This window comes from Lampetra fluviatilis, chromosome 2 (assembly GCF_964198595.1).
Source record: "Lampetra fluviatilis chromosome 2, kcLamFluv1.1, whole genome shotgun sequence".
Taxonomy (NCBI): Eukaryota; Metazoa; Chordata; class Hyperoartia; order Petromyzontiformes; family Petromyzontidae; genus Lampetra; species Lampetra fluviatilis.
The window spans coordinates 1,157,366-1,172,725 of NC_136276.1; the positions used below are offsets into that span (position 1 = coordinate 1,157,366).

General features: G+C 50.4%; 1 protein-coding gene across 1 annotated transcript in view; it reads left to right on the forward strand.

The window, feature by feature from the left end:
• NCKAP5 (NCK associated protein 5) overlaps positions 1–15,360 on the forward strand; it is a 232,192-nt gene that overhangs the window by 202,773 nt on the left and 14,059 nt on the right. Inside the window, exon 14 of the mRNA XM_078876191.1 lies at positions 472–591. Within this exon, the coding sequence (XP_078732317.1) occupies positions 472–591 (120 nt within the window). The remainder of the gene's footprint in view (positions 1–471; positions 592–15,360) is intronic.

Consider the following 15,360-nt stretch of genomic DNA (forward strand, 5'->3'; position numbering starts at 1 on the left):
ATTATAGTCTGTTAGGGAAAGTGCTATTAGTGAGCACCTATTAAGGCATGAGCTGGTTGATGTCACCAACACCACCCCTGGCTGTCTTTGTCTTCCAAGTGCTGTAGTGTTAACACTGTAGCACACACGCATACACCTAAATAATAATAATGATACCGAGAGGCACGTATACATGTATACATACATTTAAACACGAGTAGATACTCGCCTGTACATGGTACGTATATACAAACCTATTAGGTTGCTCTCGCGAAAGACTGGATAACATTTACACGTCCCGTACATTCGCAAAGGTTTTACAAACCCTGACGGGGATCTCGGCGAGCCCTCGGCCCGTTTCACTCGGCCCCACGCGTGGCTCCGGAGCGGCCGACCCGGCGTGCGTGCCGGGTGGGGGGGGGTGTCCCTCGAGTCCTGAGGAGGCCGCGGGATGGGTCTGGTGACGGACGATGCGCCCTGGCCTCTCGGCAGGACCTGCGCGAGGAGTGCCTGAAGCTGCGGACGCGCGTGTGCGACCTGGAGGAGCAAAACCGCAGCATGAGCATCCTCTTCCAGCAGAAGCTGCGCCTGCCGTCGGAGGCCACGCTGCAGGTGAGGGCATGCGGTGGTGGAGTTCGGTGGGCTCACGGTTCACGCCACCGAGCCAGAAATGTATTGATCTCTTCATTTATTCACACTTGCCATGCAAAGGCCCAAAGGCCCAAACGTGCGTAGCAGCAGGCAAAACAGCATAATTTAAGGTGTAACAGATATCAGTTAGTACTTGCATTGAATTAAGCGAGATTGACAGAACTGGGAAAGCAGACGATGGGAGGGAACTTGAAAACGGAGTAGTGCGAGGAAGAAGCATTGTGGCGGATGAGATGAAACGGTGAGTCTGGTCGACCGAGTCCTCAGCATTTGTGAAGGATTCAATGAGTGACCTTCGTTGGAACAGTGCCATGGTAGTCGTAGCGAAATGAGAGTGATAAGGAGGCGACTGGCCGCTGGTGATCGAGTGAATGGAGTGAATCAGTGAGTGCTGGAACATCAATCGATCAACCTGACTGCCTGATTGTGTAGAGATGGAGCCTGGAGCCTCTGTTGAGTGCAAGTCCCCACTTATACAGGCCCTGAGGTGTTCTCCATAAGGCGGCACAGCAAGTAGGATTGAGTTTGGATGTTCTCCCATAGCAGGTGTAGATTTGATTAAAGGGCACGATTTTCAGATGCATAAATATATACGTATATATATACTTACGTATGCGTAGTGTATAAATAAATTGACAGGGTTATCCTGCATCTGAGCTTTTATTAAGTGAAGAAATAAGTTGGAGTGTTGTCACATATTTTAGAAAACCTTAATCCCACTACTTTATGGTGGTGTTACATTTTTAGGGGCTTTCATTTGTGTGTCGTTTATTTCACTTTTTATGCTATTCAAAAGACCATGGTTGCGGTGCACCCTTTTATTTACCAGTGGTAATCTGATCACAGCAGCGCAATTGCATAGTGGTTGCATTGAAGGTGGGGAATAAAATACAGAGGGTTTTTCAAACATAAGGCGGATGACGGAGCAGTGTGAATTACGCACAGAGGTACGCATTAGAGCCGTGAGTGGCTGTCATTTTGATGCTTCCCATCGAGAGCGTGCGATGTCTAATGCCGTGACGGGGAGAAAAAAAAAGGTCCAATTGAATTAACTTGCCAACCCCCCCCCTTCGCCCCAGCAAAAAAAACACGCGGAGACGGGCCTGCTCATTTGAAAAAGCCTAGATAAGAGTGACATGCTCCGCAGAAGATTACCCCGCGTATTAAATGGCACGGATCTGGCGGAAAGCCATTTCTCTGCGCCGTGCGCCGTCGCACAATGCCCGCCCGTCTCGGCTCGGGACCCTAATGAATCGCGCTGTCGCGTTTGTGAATGGCGCTGTCGTGTTTTGAATCCCCCTGCCCGTTTGATGGGCCCACGCCGGTACGCTCAATAGCACGGGCGTATTTATTCTTCGCATTTGTTGACTGTAATGCAATAATGGCTCCTCGCAAGGTCAGAGCCATGTCGCTGCTCAGTCATTCACGCCGCGGCCGCGGCCTCCGACGGGAAGTACGCCCGCCGCATCCTTGGCTTATGGATTTCCGTGTCGCCAGTGACTCGTAGGGAAAACAAAGGAGCCACTGAAAAGGCCATTGGAGCAAATGTAACCGTGTTATCTACTGGGCGCTTTTCTCAAATTGTCATGACAAACGACAATGGTGTGTCCAAAAAGATCGAGTGCACGCATTTTTTTCTTTTTAGACTGTCAAAGCTTCTTTATATGAGGTGCATCAAGCAGGAATGTTAAGCTGCCTGCAGCTTGTTTACAGCAAGGCCCGATCTGCTAGTACGTGTCTGTGCGCCAAGTGGATTCATTTAAAGTCGCGTGCGCGCCCTGTACAATGAGGCGGTGACTGAGCCCCACTTTGTCTGCGTGTGCCGTAGCCGCAGCGGACGTTGACGTGAAACCAATTAAGCAGAGAACACACGAACTGTGTTTGCTAAGGGGCCTAAGGTTGCATTTTAAGCCAGTAAGCCTCAGACACGATGAGAGGGCTCTAGCCACGAATGCCGGGCGTATAATAACGCGTCCCAAAGCTGCGGTCCAATCGATCAACGATCCTCGCGGACCCCCGAGGCCACGAATCCCACCCCCCTACTATGCCCCCCTCCCCCCGCCCGCCCCAAGAGGACACTGCGATGACCCTCTCCCAGGGCCCAGAGACACGCTTGCTTCTAGACGCTCTCTCTGCCTCCCAAGACCACTTGCGGATGAGCAGATGGTGTGCGAACGTGCGCCGCGTATTGTTTCCCAATCTCCTGGGTCTTAGACTTGCACGCTGTAATGACCGGTGTCGCCGTCGGCCCTTGCGACGCTGCGACAGGCTCTTAAACAATGCGCCCCGTGCCTGCGGGGGGGTTTGCGGACCTCCGCGGTGCACGTGCCAAAGCAGCGGCCGCTGGCCTGCGTCCCCCGGCAAAAAAACCCTTCGTGCGGAGTGGAGCTTCCACCACGCCTGTTAGGTTGCACAAAGACAGACAGACGAAGGGGGACTCCGCCGACTCGCGTCAACGTCAACCGGTGCGCTAGCTATCGAGTGTGCAGTCTGTGTAGCTGCACGGAGGCCAGGCCTAGGGGGTCGGGCTAAAGTTCACTCCTGACGTCGATGTGCCGTGTCGCTCTGCTCCAACGAGCAACGAGACGGCGCTCATGCTCGTCGACGACCGTGATCCGTTGGTGCAAGCTACTCGTTCTCGTGGCGGTGGCGAAACATGCTATTGCTGAAGAAGGTTTTTCATAAGAGCATTGGCCTGCATTAAAAGTAAAGAGTAAATATGCGTACGTGTACATATATTACTGGAGCGGTGCCGAGCAAACTGGGCGATAAATCTCAGCCATTGCTAATTAGAGTAGCGCGTGATATCTGGACAGGTCTTTCCCCCCCACCCCTTCATCAATCTGCCCCGACCAGCTTGGTGAAGTATGGTCAAAGAACCTCGCGGACCAACACTGCATGCGGAAGTCTCCTTATAGCAGTGGATAGGCATATGGCAGTACAGTAAATTATTCTGATTGTTTATACGTATTATAGTAAATGTATTGGTCGGGGTTTACACAAGCGTCGTAAAAATAACTAAATGAAGTCTGCCCCTAATAGCGAACTACTCTACGAAGCCAGCCAGCTGAGTTTGCTTCCTGTCCACGGCTAACATCTGTGTCAAGTGAACAGGGTACATCACCTCTCCTCAAACAACCACCTCCCAGTATGATGAATGGCTGTACATTGTCGTCCTTGTCGTTCTCGTCGCATGCAGCGTTGATGTTGTTGAACACTGGTTTAGGATGCCGTTGCGATGGGTTTTCCTGCATACCCCTCTCTTTCTGGGATTCCATCGCATGATCAAGGCAGCCAAGGTCACACGGCAGTATTTCCATTTTCATCTGGTGCGGTGTGTGTATTAGCAAGTCGTCGCATTCAAAGGTCACCTCGCTCGCACACGCGCGCATGCACGCACACACACGCAGACACACGCACACGCACGCATGCACACAGACACGTGCACGCACCATTAAGAGGGTCTTTATCACCTGTCTCCATCTAATCAGATACAATGTCATACTCCAACACACTAATATTCCCTTCATCGCATTATAACTAGGAGGTGCATGATTGCCAGACTGATGGGTAACGCCTTTGGTTCCTCAAAGACGTGCCTGAATGGCACTCAGCCTTCTTCATTAAAAAAACAGAGACAAAGGTTCCCCATATAGACACACAGGCTGTTGGGGCAAGTGCTTTTAATGAACACCGACAAAGGTTATCACAGCACGCGAGGAGGTGTGTGTCAAACACCACGCCTGGATGCCTTCATCTCTCTCGTGCTGATGTCTCCACATTGCACCAGGTGCTGATTTATTATTAAGTTGACCTAGGGGAGGCCCAGGACCGGTGCAGATCTCACCACTGATTTTGGTCATGAGAGGGAATGGAACTCGTGTCGCTGGATTCATAGCGCAGTGCGCTAACCACTCCAACATCCCTCCCCCCTCACACACACACACGTGCACACACACACGTGCTCACACAAACGCAAACGAACGTGCAATTGTACGCGCGCACACACACGCACCAACACTGATTTCTACAAGCTCGCGCACACGCGCGCATGTGCGCACGCACGGACCAACACACATCAGCAAGCGAGCACCTGGGGAACACTTGACGGGCCCAGTAAAAGCTGCTTACCCCGGCGCTGACAGCATGCTTGCTTATATATCACAGCTGTGCCAGGAAAATGCTCCTCTGCTCACATGCTCGCAACCTTCCCACCTCGCGGTAAATCCCGACCCTTTAGAGCCACTGGAGCCATTCTGCCGATGTTCCAATTTACAACCGCAGCGAGGCTTTGACGTCGCGGTCACACTCTGCAGATCACCCCCCACACCCCCCCCCCCTCCCGTTACCTGTGCTGAAATGTTCACGGCTTGTTTTTGGGATCGAATTAATTTGGCCGATTGTTTTTATTTAAAAACATTTTTGTTGTTGTTGGGTTGTCGATGATGATGCTCTTTGTTTAACCAGAAAATCCTCACGGAGTCTTAAGAACCTCTTGCATGAGGGGGGTGGGGTCCAGCATTGAGTCCGAAGTGCCGATTCCATTGCTGAGTGGCAGGAAAACAGAGTGTTGAGAGAGACCACACTTCATACGGGAGGAGAACCAGTGCCTGATTATCCCAGTAGCACAAGTAGCTACATATGCTACAGGCCCCGCACTTTCAAGGGCCCCGCGCGAAATGCTTTCAAGCTATCAATTCCGGTTCAGTGATTCTGCACTTGCTCTTACTGTAGTACTATACCACCTTAAACTTTTATGAACGACTGGGTGTTTAAGGTTAGCGATTTGTCATATTATCTGGCTGTTTCGCAAATGAAAAAATACAAATACTTTACTATGCAAGTTAAAAGTTTTTCTTTTAATATTTGCGTGTTATTTTTTTTAATTATGGCCCCTTTATAACATATGCTACAGGCCCTGTGCAAGCTTAATCCGGCACTGGGGATAACACTCAACAAGCTCTGCACAGATGGTTGCAATCCACTTGGCTCCTTCTTGCATCTTCTGGTTACCTCACAGCCCCAGCGAGTTTGAGAGCTTCAGATATTTGTGGGGACTTGAAATCCTCGCCTCCCAGGTGGTGGGAGGCGAGATTTCTACGTAATAAAAGACCAGAGCAGAGATGCACACTCGTGACAAATGAAAACAACTCAAATGTAACGTCTCTGTGACAATTTTTGGCGGAGATGTGAGCTTTTGTAAGTATGCTGAACTTTTTTCACGCTGTATGTAGCCAACCGTGCTAATCGTAGGTGTGGGGAAAGGTCACATGCTAAACATGTGACCAACTTTGTCAACAATGATGTCCACCGATTGATTTGCCACTTCTATTAATCGCCTTCCATAAACATAAAAAAACAGTATTAATCTATTTGTATGTGTAGTGGTGGTATTGACGTGCGCCGACTGTGACAGTGATGGATCACGGGGCGGCGCGGGGTGCGGGGTTGGGCACGCGTTGTGGGCGTGGTGTGGACGCGCGCGCCGGGAGTGACAGATGACGGGGCGGCGCGGAGTGAGTGGTGAGGCACGATGAGATGTGGGAAAAGAGGATCGTAGCCAGCGCCCGGCGATTGGTCGAATAAGTGGGTGCTCGCAGCGACGTCCGCAGGTGGGGTATAAAGGGGGACGCGCGAGAGCACTCGGGGAGAGTTACCCAGTTGAAGACCCGAAGACGGAGCTGAAGACTTAGTCGCCAAGTAGCTAAGTGGGTGTTTGTCACCCGAGTACTAAGTGGATGTTGGTCATCCGAGTAGCTCAGTGGGCGTTAGTCGCCAAGTAGCTAAGTGGGTGTTTGTCACCCGAGTACTAAGTGGATGTGGGTCATCCGAGTAGCTCAGTGGGCGTTAGTCGCCAAGTAGCTAAGTGGGTGTTTGTCACCCGAGATACAAAGTAGGTGTTAGTCACCTGTAACCAAGTTTGATAAAATAAAGAGTGTGTTACCCGTGAAGTCGTCTCCCGCCGAGTTACTACATTACAACTGGCGTCAGAAGTAAACCTGTCTTCAAGAAGTATGGACACAAGGAAGACTACCCGTACCCACGAGCGAGGTCGGGATGACGACGGCGTACCGGGGACACCGACCTCGGGAGTAGAGGACGAGGAGTTGCCGCCGATGCAGCACTTCGCGGTGATGGCCGACGCTCCGCTGGCCTCCGACACCAGCCTCCAGGACGCGCACTCCCGGTTGGCGGAGTTGCTACTCGCCGCCGCCGCTGTCTTGGCCGATATCTCCGTTCCGGCGAGCGGAAAAACGGCTGCGGGGGTCGTGGAGGAAGCGACGTTGGAGGATTCCCGCCAAAAGGCGCTTCGCGCCAAAAGTCTGGAAGTTGCCGCCGTTTTTGGGGGGCCGCCACCGATTGGCGGGAAAGACGGACGCCACGTGGCCGGACACCTCCGCGCAGCGCAGCCCACGTCATCAGCGCGCGCCGGAGCCCTCCATTTTGCGCCTGACAACCGAGCCGACATTTTACACAACTCCAGCGGAGCGCGGGAAAATCTCTCCGACGTCGACGACGATCGGGTCCTCCAGCAAAGATTGCCCGCGCTGTCGGCGTTCAAGGCGGATGGGGGCGACTGGGGGGCCTTCCAACGAAGGTTCCTCGCTCATCAGGAGATGTCGGGGTGGTCCGACACCACTGCCCTGCGTGCGTTGCCAGCGATGCTTGACGACGACGCGCTTGCAGCCTTCACATCTGCTGCAAGGTCGTCCCGCTCTACGCTCCAGGCCGCACTACACCTGATGGCGAAGGTGTTCGGGCCGCCCTCCACGTGTCGCCACCAGTTCTACGATCGGCGGAAGGTAGCTGGGGAAACGACGCTAGCCTACCGCACGGCACTACTCGCCTTGGCGGACGCAGCTTTTCCCCGCATGGATAAGGAGGGGAAGGACGCCATGGTGACGGAGCAGCTGCTGGTGTTGGCCCACGAGTTGGGGGTCCCCATCAACGTGGCAGACGAGATGGAGATCTGCTCCCTGGCGATCGCCACGAGCATTCACGCGTACGAGGTCCTCAAACGCAAGCCGGGGGTCGTCTGCAAATGGCCGGGGAACGCGGCACTGGCCGCCACGATCGCCGAACCTCAGCCAGCTGCGGTGCAGGAGCAGGCCTTCGCTGCATCGCGTCCGGGGGAGTGGAGAACGGGAGGTCGTTCGCCCACACGTTCGCCCCGCAAGCTGGAGCAACCGAAACCTACGACGTCCGTCGTCTGCTACAACTGCGGCCTTCGGGGTCACGTCGCAGCCGGGTGCCGGGCCCCGCGTCAGCGCGCCGCAGGACCACGTCGGGACGACGACCAGGGCCACAAGTCATCCCACCAAGGCCCGGTGCCTCGGGCTTGACGGCTGCTGACCGTCGAGAGCCTGAACCCCGGGGCACGCACGAGTCCTCGATGCCTGGCCGATGTCTTCCTGAACCGCCGGCACCACCGGACGTTCAACCGCGTCTGGTGCCGTACGACGGACCGGCAAGGCGGACTCGGGCTAGGTCTCAACAATTTTCATGAAGACGGTTTTTTTGCTCTACACCGAGCTCGCCCGGTGTTCCCCTCTGCCGGGGTAATGTCCCGTTGTAGGGACGCTCGGAAGAAAAGGGGACACTGCACGAGTCGAAAGAAAAAAAAAATTTTCCATTTATTTTTTTTGTATACACATTGCTATTGTCACTCGCCGGTTTGTATATATTGTTCTATTGTCGCGGTGACATTGGTTGAGGGTTGCGGATGGTAGTGTTCGCGTCGTGTTGTGTTGTTAGCTTAGTTGTTGTTCTGGTTGTTGTGTTGTGTTACGGGGCACACAGGGGGGGTTTGTATATTTTTATAGCAGCCGGGGCGGCTGCGAGCTATGTGGTAGGGGGTGATGTAGTGGTGGTATTGACGTGCGCCGACTGTGACAGTGATGGATCACGGGGCGGCGCGGGGTGCGGGGTTGGGCACGCGTTGTGGGCGTGGTGTGGACGCGCGCGCCGGGAGTGACAGATGACGGGGCGGCGCGGAGTGAGTGGTGAGGCACGATGAGATGTGGGAAAAGAGGATCGTAGCCAGCGCCCGGCGATTGGTCGAATAAGTGGGTGCTCGCAGCGACGTCCGCAGGTGGGGTATAAAGGGGGACGCGCGAGAGCACTCGGGGAGAGTTACCCAGTTGAAGACCCGAAGACGGAGCTGAAGACTTAGTCGCCAAGTAGCTAAGTGGGTGTTTGTCACCCGAGTACTAAGTGGATGTTGGTCATCCGAGTAGCTCAGTGGGCGTTAGTCGCCAAGTAGCTAAGTGGGTGTTTGTCACCCGAGTACTAAGTGGATGTGGGTCATCCGAGTAGCTCAGTGGGCGTTAGTCGCCAAGTAGCTAAGTGGGTGTTTGTCACCCGAGATACAAAGTAGGTGTTAGTCACCTGTAACCAAGTTTGATAAAATAAAGAGTGTGTTACCCGTGAAGTCGTCTCCCGCCGAGTTACTACATTACATATGCAAGCGTTTATGTATGTATATAGTCCAATTCATAAAAATGTACTTCCTCTATTACGTCGTGATTATTGGCGTCATGCTCATCTCTGTGAGCCAGAGAGATGAGGGCGGTTTGGAAGTCGCCGATTGTGGAACACAGCTAGCACCATTCGTTCTAGATTTGAAGCTTTCGTGACTGCAAGGATTCATATTCTTAGGGTTTTCCGGTAAAGTCACGTAGGTAAAAAAATTAAAATTAATAAAAGTAAAATAAATAAAAAATCATGACCTTTCGTGATTTTAATTTTAATTTTACTTTTATTATTTTTTACCTACGTGACTTTACCGAAAAAACCTAAGAATATAGCACCATTCGCTCAGCTTATTTTGAGAAACGCGATTATACATCACACAAGCCGCGAGCACAGAATCCAACCGCCTTTAGTTTCGGAATTCCCGTCACAGCATGTTACGATCGTTTGACGTGCAATTTTAACAAACTGCAGTGGCATCTGGCGCTCAGGACAAACACGGCCCTGCTGGCTTGGAGTATGACCGTGACATCAATTGAATGAAGCTCAAAATGTATATGCGTTTGCGATTTACATTTGGCGCCCATTGACCTACTTTCACATTTTGTTTTGCGGGTCATTGTCTACGTGCAGGCGTCTGCGCTAGCTGTGGGTCTGTAGTGTGGAATCCACTTCAGTTGTGAATCCTTTCTGGGCAAAAAAATAAGAGTTGGAATTAGAAGGCTTAAAGACGCCATACAGAAACGGTGACTGTTCATTTTATCGACAGGAAATCGGTCACAAGCGGAGGAAAACGCGGGGAGATCTAGACGATCCTGGAATTGAACATGGGCAGAGCGTTGAGCTTTATGGCAGCGAAGAGTGTACAACATATATGAATTGAAAATAACCGATTCTTGCAAGCACAGTTCGATGCATTTATCGTGAGTCTAAGAATCAATATCGATGCGTCTCTACGGGCACAATGTCAGCGCTCACGTTCATCACCTGGTGGTCAGCAAGCTTGCCACCGAGTCGGTTTGCGTGGATTCGACGGTTCCTGCTCGATTCCTGGTTGAAACCCTGCGATGTCGCTGGAAAGAGATAGCGGCTTATTTTGTGCCAATGTTGCGGTCCATAGCCCATGTTTAAAAGATTTACTTGAAATGGAATAATACACACTTCACGACTATCTCTAACGAACCGTAGTATTATAGGCGTGTGTCACGTTAAATGTGATTTCATTTCAGCAGTCTCGCGTGGTGTCCATAAAGGGCATTGTGTCCATCTCACCCCAAATCACCATCAAACTGAACGACAATAGAGTGGCAGGAGTAAAGTTTTCGTATTTTTAAAATGCACATAAACCTGTCCCTAGTTATGACTTTGATAATTCAAAACGGTTTTTAAAAAAACAAAATTGAATTAAGCAATGAAATAAAAAATAAAACAGAAGGCCGCACTCTATTCATAAAAGCGAAATGGTGAGAAGTTATAGGCGGGAATAAAACTAACGCGAGCGGGCGTTAGCGGGAGGGTGGCGGGGACCGGGGCCCGCTCCGCAATAAATCAATTTTCCATCTGAGGCCGTCGCTCAGCGGTGCGTGTCTTCGGCGAGGGCGTGCGTGTGGCCGGCGCGCCGGGGCTGTTCCCCACCCCCCCCCCCCCGGGGTTCCTCCTCCTCCCCCCACACACCAACCCCCCACTCTCCTCCCCCCCCTAACTCCACCACCGCACAAACCCAGCCGAATGCCATTCGGGCTCGAAACACCGATTCGGCAGAGCCGTGGGGAAACCGTTCACCCGCAACTACCCTTTAAACAAAACAAAAATGTCAGTGTCTGGGCGGCACTCGTGTATGTTGGTGGGCCCTGAGTGGTGGTAATTCCACAGTCCGATGGTATAGACCAGTCATTTTTTTTTTATGATGATGCCAAATTGGCCCTAATTTTATCAGCTTGCTGCATTTGAACTCTTACGAGTGTGCGAGTCGAGCGCTCTCCCACTGACGCCGTGCGATCTTTGCCACATGGGTGGAACGTCTAATCGACGTGTTTGAGCGCTTCGCCGAAATGTGAAATATTTTAATTTTTCATATTTAATGTAAATAATACATTTCCTGATGAAAAGTGAATGCCCTTTGGCTAGCATTACACTTCCCCGCCCCCCCCCACACCCCCACCGCCACCCACAAACATAAGCCAAAACAAACGCTGCAGGTATTTATAAAAGTTTATGCGGAGTTATTAATCATTCCCGACCGCTCGACCGCATTAAACAATTGCCGGCATGGTGTTAACGTAAGGCTTCCCTGCGCTGCCCGCGCAAGGACAGCCGCAAGGTCATGTGTAATGATCTGTTAGGCTTTTATGACCCAACCTCTGTAGGGGGCCACCCTGCACTTGCGGGCGAGAGAGACGGCGGGGGCGAGAGTGGGTGGATACCTAATCAGCCATTTAGTCGGATCATCTGCCAGTGCCAATCAATAGCAATGACCATCGCCGCGCCTTCCACCCTCCCCGGGCCACACGACCGGAAGACAGAGGGCGACGCGTATTGTCCGCTTGCCGTGTTGTTACAGGCGCGAATCCCAGCGAAACGATTCGTAGAATTAAGAGCAAGCGTAAACGAGACGTTCGCGATACGCTTGCGTGCGTCGGAGTGGTGGGACGGGCGCGCACACGTGCTCACCCTACCGTACAATTACTCAATTGGATCCTTGATTTAAATGAAAAAAAAACCTGCTGACAGCCCAGTGAGACTAATGTCTCTGACAACAGAGACCCGGTGGAATAATGACGTTCGTAACGTTTATACATTTAAAGCGATTACCATGCACGGGAAATTAACAAAATATTGTGTATATTTGAAAAAACACGACAAAAAACGCAAGAGCAAATCTAATTACAAAAATGGTTGAAACAAAAGTTAATTGAATTCAGGAAATGTAGGTTGAATGTTTAATTCCAGCGTTCAACAATGGTGACTTAAATAAAGATGAGATTAAACAATCATACGCTTGAAAATAAGAAAAACAATCCATGACTAACACAGCGTGGTGAGGCTTTCATCTAGCAGTGGATTATCGGATTAATAATAATAATATAACAAATCATTAGCATACATTTTCATAAATATTGCTCTTGCCATTCCCTTTTGGAACCTAATCCCTCCTATGCCTGGAAGTGCTCGATTTAAGATGCGTGATAGCGACACAATGTTTGGTTTCAGAGAAACGACGAATCCCTATGCTTAAGCGTTCAACATACAAAAATATGTTGCAAACGATTCTACGTGTGCTGTGTTACAGTACGCGCACGCATACAGAGTACTTGGTTACATACTATTTCTGCATACAACATACGCAATGCATGTTCGCACACTGAGTATGCATTAACGCACACTTAGTATGCATGTACGCACAATAAGTATGCATGTGAAGGAATTTTAGGAATGGGGGGGTGGGGAAATGTACAAGCAAAACTAACGCCAATATTCGGTTTATTTGAAGGTAATTTGTTGCATATGTTTTTGTATTGGGGGCGTGTGGTGGCACAAAGAATTTACACAAGATACGTCTCAGGAACTTGCACAAGAGTAGGGCCGGCTGTGTGCGGTGGCACGGCCCTCCCTGTACCGTCAACTTTACTCGCATTGCAGCCGTCCGCTGCGTTGGCATTTTATTATTCCGTGTTCTGCGAGGATTCGAGTAAATGGATGCGAGGTGGAGAAATTCTATTTGCGAGTGAACCCGACGGTTCAGCCTGTGCGCGAGGCCTTAATCCACTGCGCTCACGCAATTGGCCATGGCATCGCCCAGTCGGTAACGAAACTTCGTTGCTTCCCGCTTTGTTACGAGCGTCGTTTATAAAAGCGGCCCTGGTGCCGTTTGCCGAAGGAATCGCGGCGATGGTGAAAGGGTGCCCGAGGCGAGTTGTCGTTTCCGATATTTTACCTTCCAATACAAACGTTGTGGCGAGGTATACGTCTCGTTTAGAAATGTCCATGAGTGCTCTTCAGCAGTTTAGTTTCAATGGGTTTTCTTTTTATTTCAGTTTGTCTTTTTTCATGCGACGTTCATTTTAATAAGTGTGCAGTGAAAATGTAGGGGTTTTTCAAAGTAGGGTTAGCGTTTTTTTACATCTCTCCTGTTTGATTAGTTTATGGTAATGTTTACAATGTTGGGCTGTTTTCTCCTGTTTCATATATCGCATATGTAATTGGATGCGTTTGCATGTGTATTTTATAGCAATCGGGAACCATAATTTGTGTGGTCTCTACCGGCACTTCCAGAAAGTGCCGGAAAAATTAAGTTATCAAAATTATTTCATGTTTAGATTATACATCCTTTAAAATCTCCAAATGAGAAAAGAATGTGAAACATTTTTATATATTTTTTTATACAAAATGTAATACAAATTTGGTTTTCAGATTTTAAAATCTCATTTCACATTTGCATGTATCATATATACATGAACTGCTTTGATATCTTGAGTTTAAACCAAAGTGAGATCACGATGAAATGCATCTCTTTTGCCAACGACAGCTGGCGGAAATGCAGTCATAAGAACGGAGCTGTTATCACAAGGGTATCATTGTATTACATTCTGTACATGACTCACTCGTGAATCAAGAAAATCCATATAGTATTGTGCTTTGTACTTGCATCTATAAGCACAGAGGTGTGGTGGGCTGTACAGGTGTGGAACGAACGAGCGCAGCGCCGTACAGGTGTGCACCATGTTCGGCTCGGCCGCTCCATTGGTAATCGTGAGCGCTAAACTAACGCCTTTCTGTCACTGGCCACCTGCAGCCCTTCGTTCTGAACTAAAACTAAACTCTATTTTATCTTACTAGGCAAGGCTCGCTAAACGATATGGCTCTTTTTCAGAAGTGGCCACAAATGATAGTTCAACAGTGGCTTATCATGTGGAAATGTATAGCAGCCAAACACTCTAAACGCACGTTGATTCTAAATGTGGAGGGAAAAACCGGAGGACCCGGAGAAAAATCCACACGACCACTGGGAGAGAGACACGAAAACTCCAAATATACAGCAGGAGTCAGGGTCAGGATCAACCCCACGGCCTCCTGCACACCAGGCGAGGTAGTCAACATTTCTCCAATCTGCACTCCCGCTCCTTCGCCCTCATCGATTAATCCGGCCACTTTTAAAGTTTCTCACGGCGCGTGGACCGGCCCTGCCGGCGAGCAAGCCGGCGCTTTGCGCACGTGCCCCAGGACATTCTCGTGACACTTGGCCCCGCCACGCGCGTGAAGGGCACAAAAAAACAACGCTCAGAAGGGGAGATCGCATTTCCATCTCTCACCCCGCTGTTAAGGTGTCATGGTGGTGATGGTGAGGAATCGGGGATACGATAAGCTCTCTCCTCTGTCGTTGAGAAGCTATTCCGGGGGGGGGGGGAGGTGTTTTTTCACCATTACAGACGGTGAAATGCTCGATAACAGCGATTTGTTTCGGCAAAGATTCCTGCAGCAACCTAAATAAGGGGCATGTTCTCATGGAATCTTTCCCCTGCCTTAGCTATCGGAAGGTCTGTACCCAAGCCACTCCAATTTCTTGATCGGCACTTCATCTATTTCGATCGACCCTCGCATCCCACCGTTTCGTCTGTCGTAAGGGACGGCCGTCGTCTGCGTGTTGGGCAGCACCGTAGGCGCGTGTGATAGCTAGTTGCAGTAGTAGTAAGGCGGGCGGCACACGGACCCCAGACGGCCACACAATGGAATTCCTGGCCTTAAGTGAAAACGGTTACAATGCACGGACGTGCGTATGTATTGCACACATTGTTTGGTGAGGCTTGCTGCTGCGTGGGCAGTGGTTCGCCCGATGAAGCTGGTTGTTGTAATCGCCAGCGAAACGTCACGGTAGCTCGAATTGTAAATGTTGTGGGTCCGCTCTCCAGCACACAGTTGTGCTGAAGTAGTAACTAATTGGCACGTTCTGTTCACGTGACAAACCTTGCTAATTGCCTGTGTCGGGTGGTGGCGGGGTTAACGGCACATTTATCTTTACCCGATCGAACCCAAAAAGCCTTTACTATGGATGAGAAAGCACGAATGATAATGATACAAATGTTGTTACTCCATGGACCTTCTTCAAGTGTGCTGTCTCTCTGTGTGCTGTGAAGTAGGGGCTATTGCCCGAAATGTCATGTATTCTTTTTTTTCTTTTAAGGCCACAGTGTTATTGACGAATGTGTTGAGTATTATACGTATACAATTACATATATACACATCTCTTCGAAAAATCTAGTA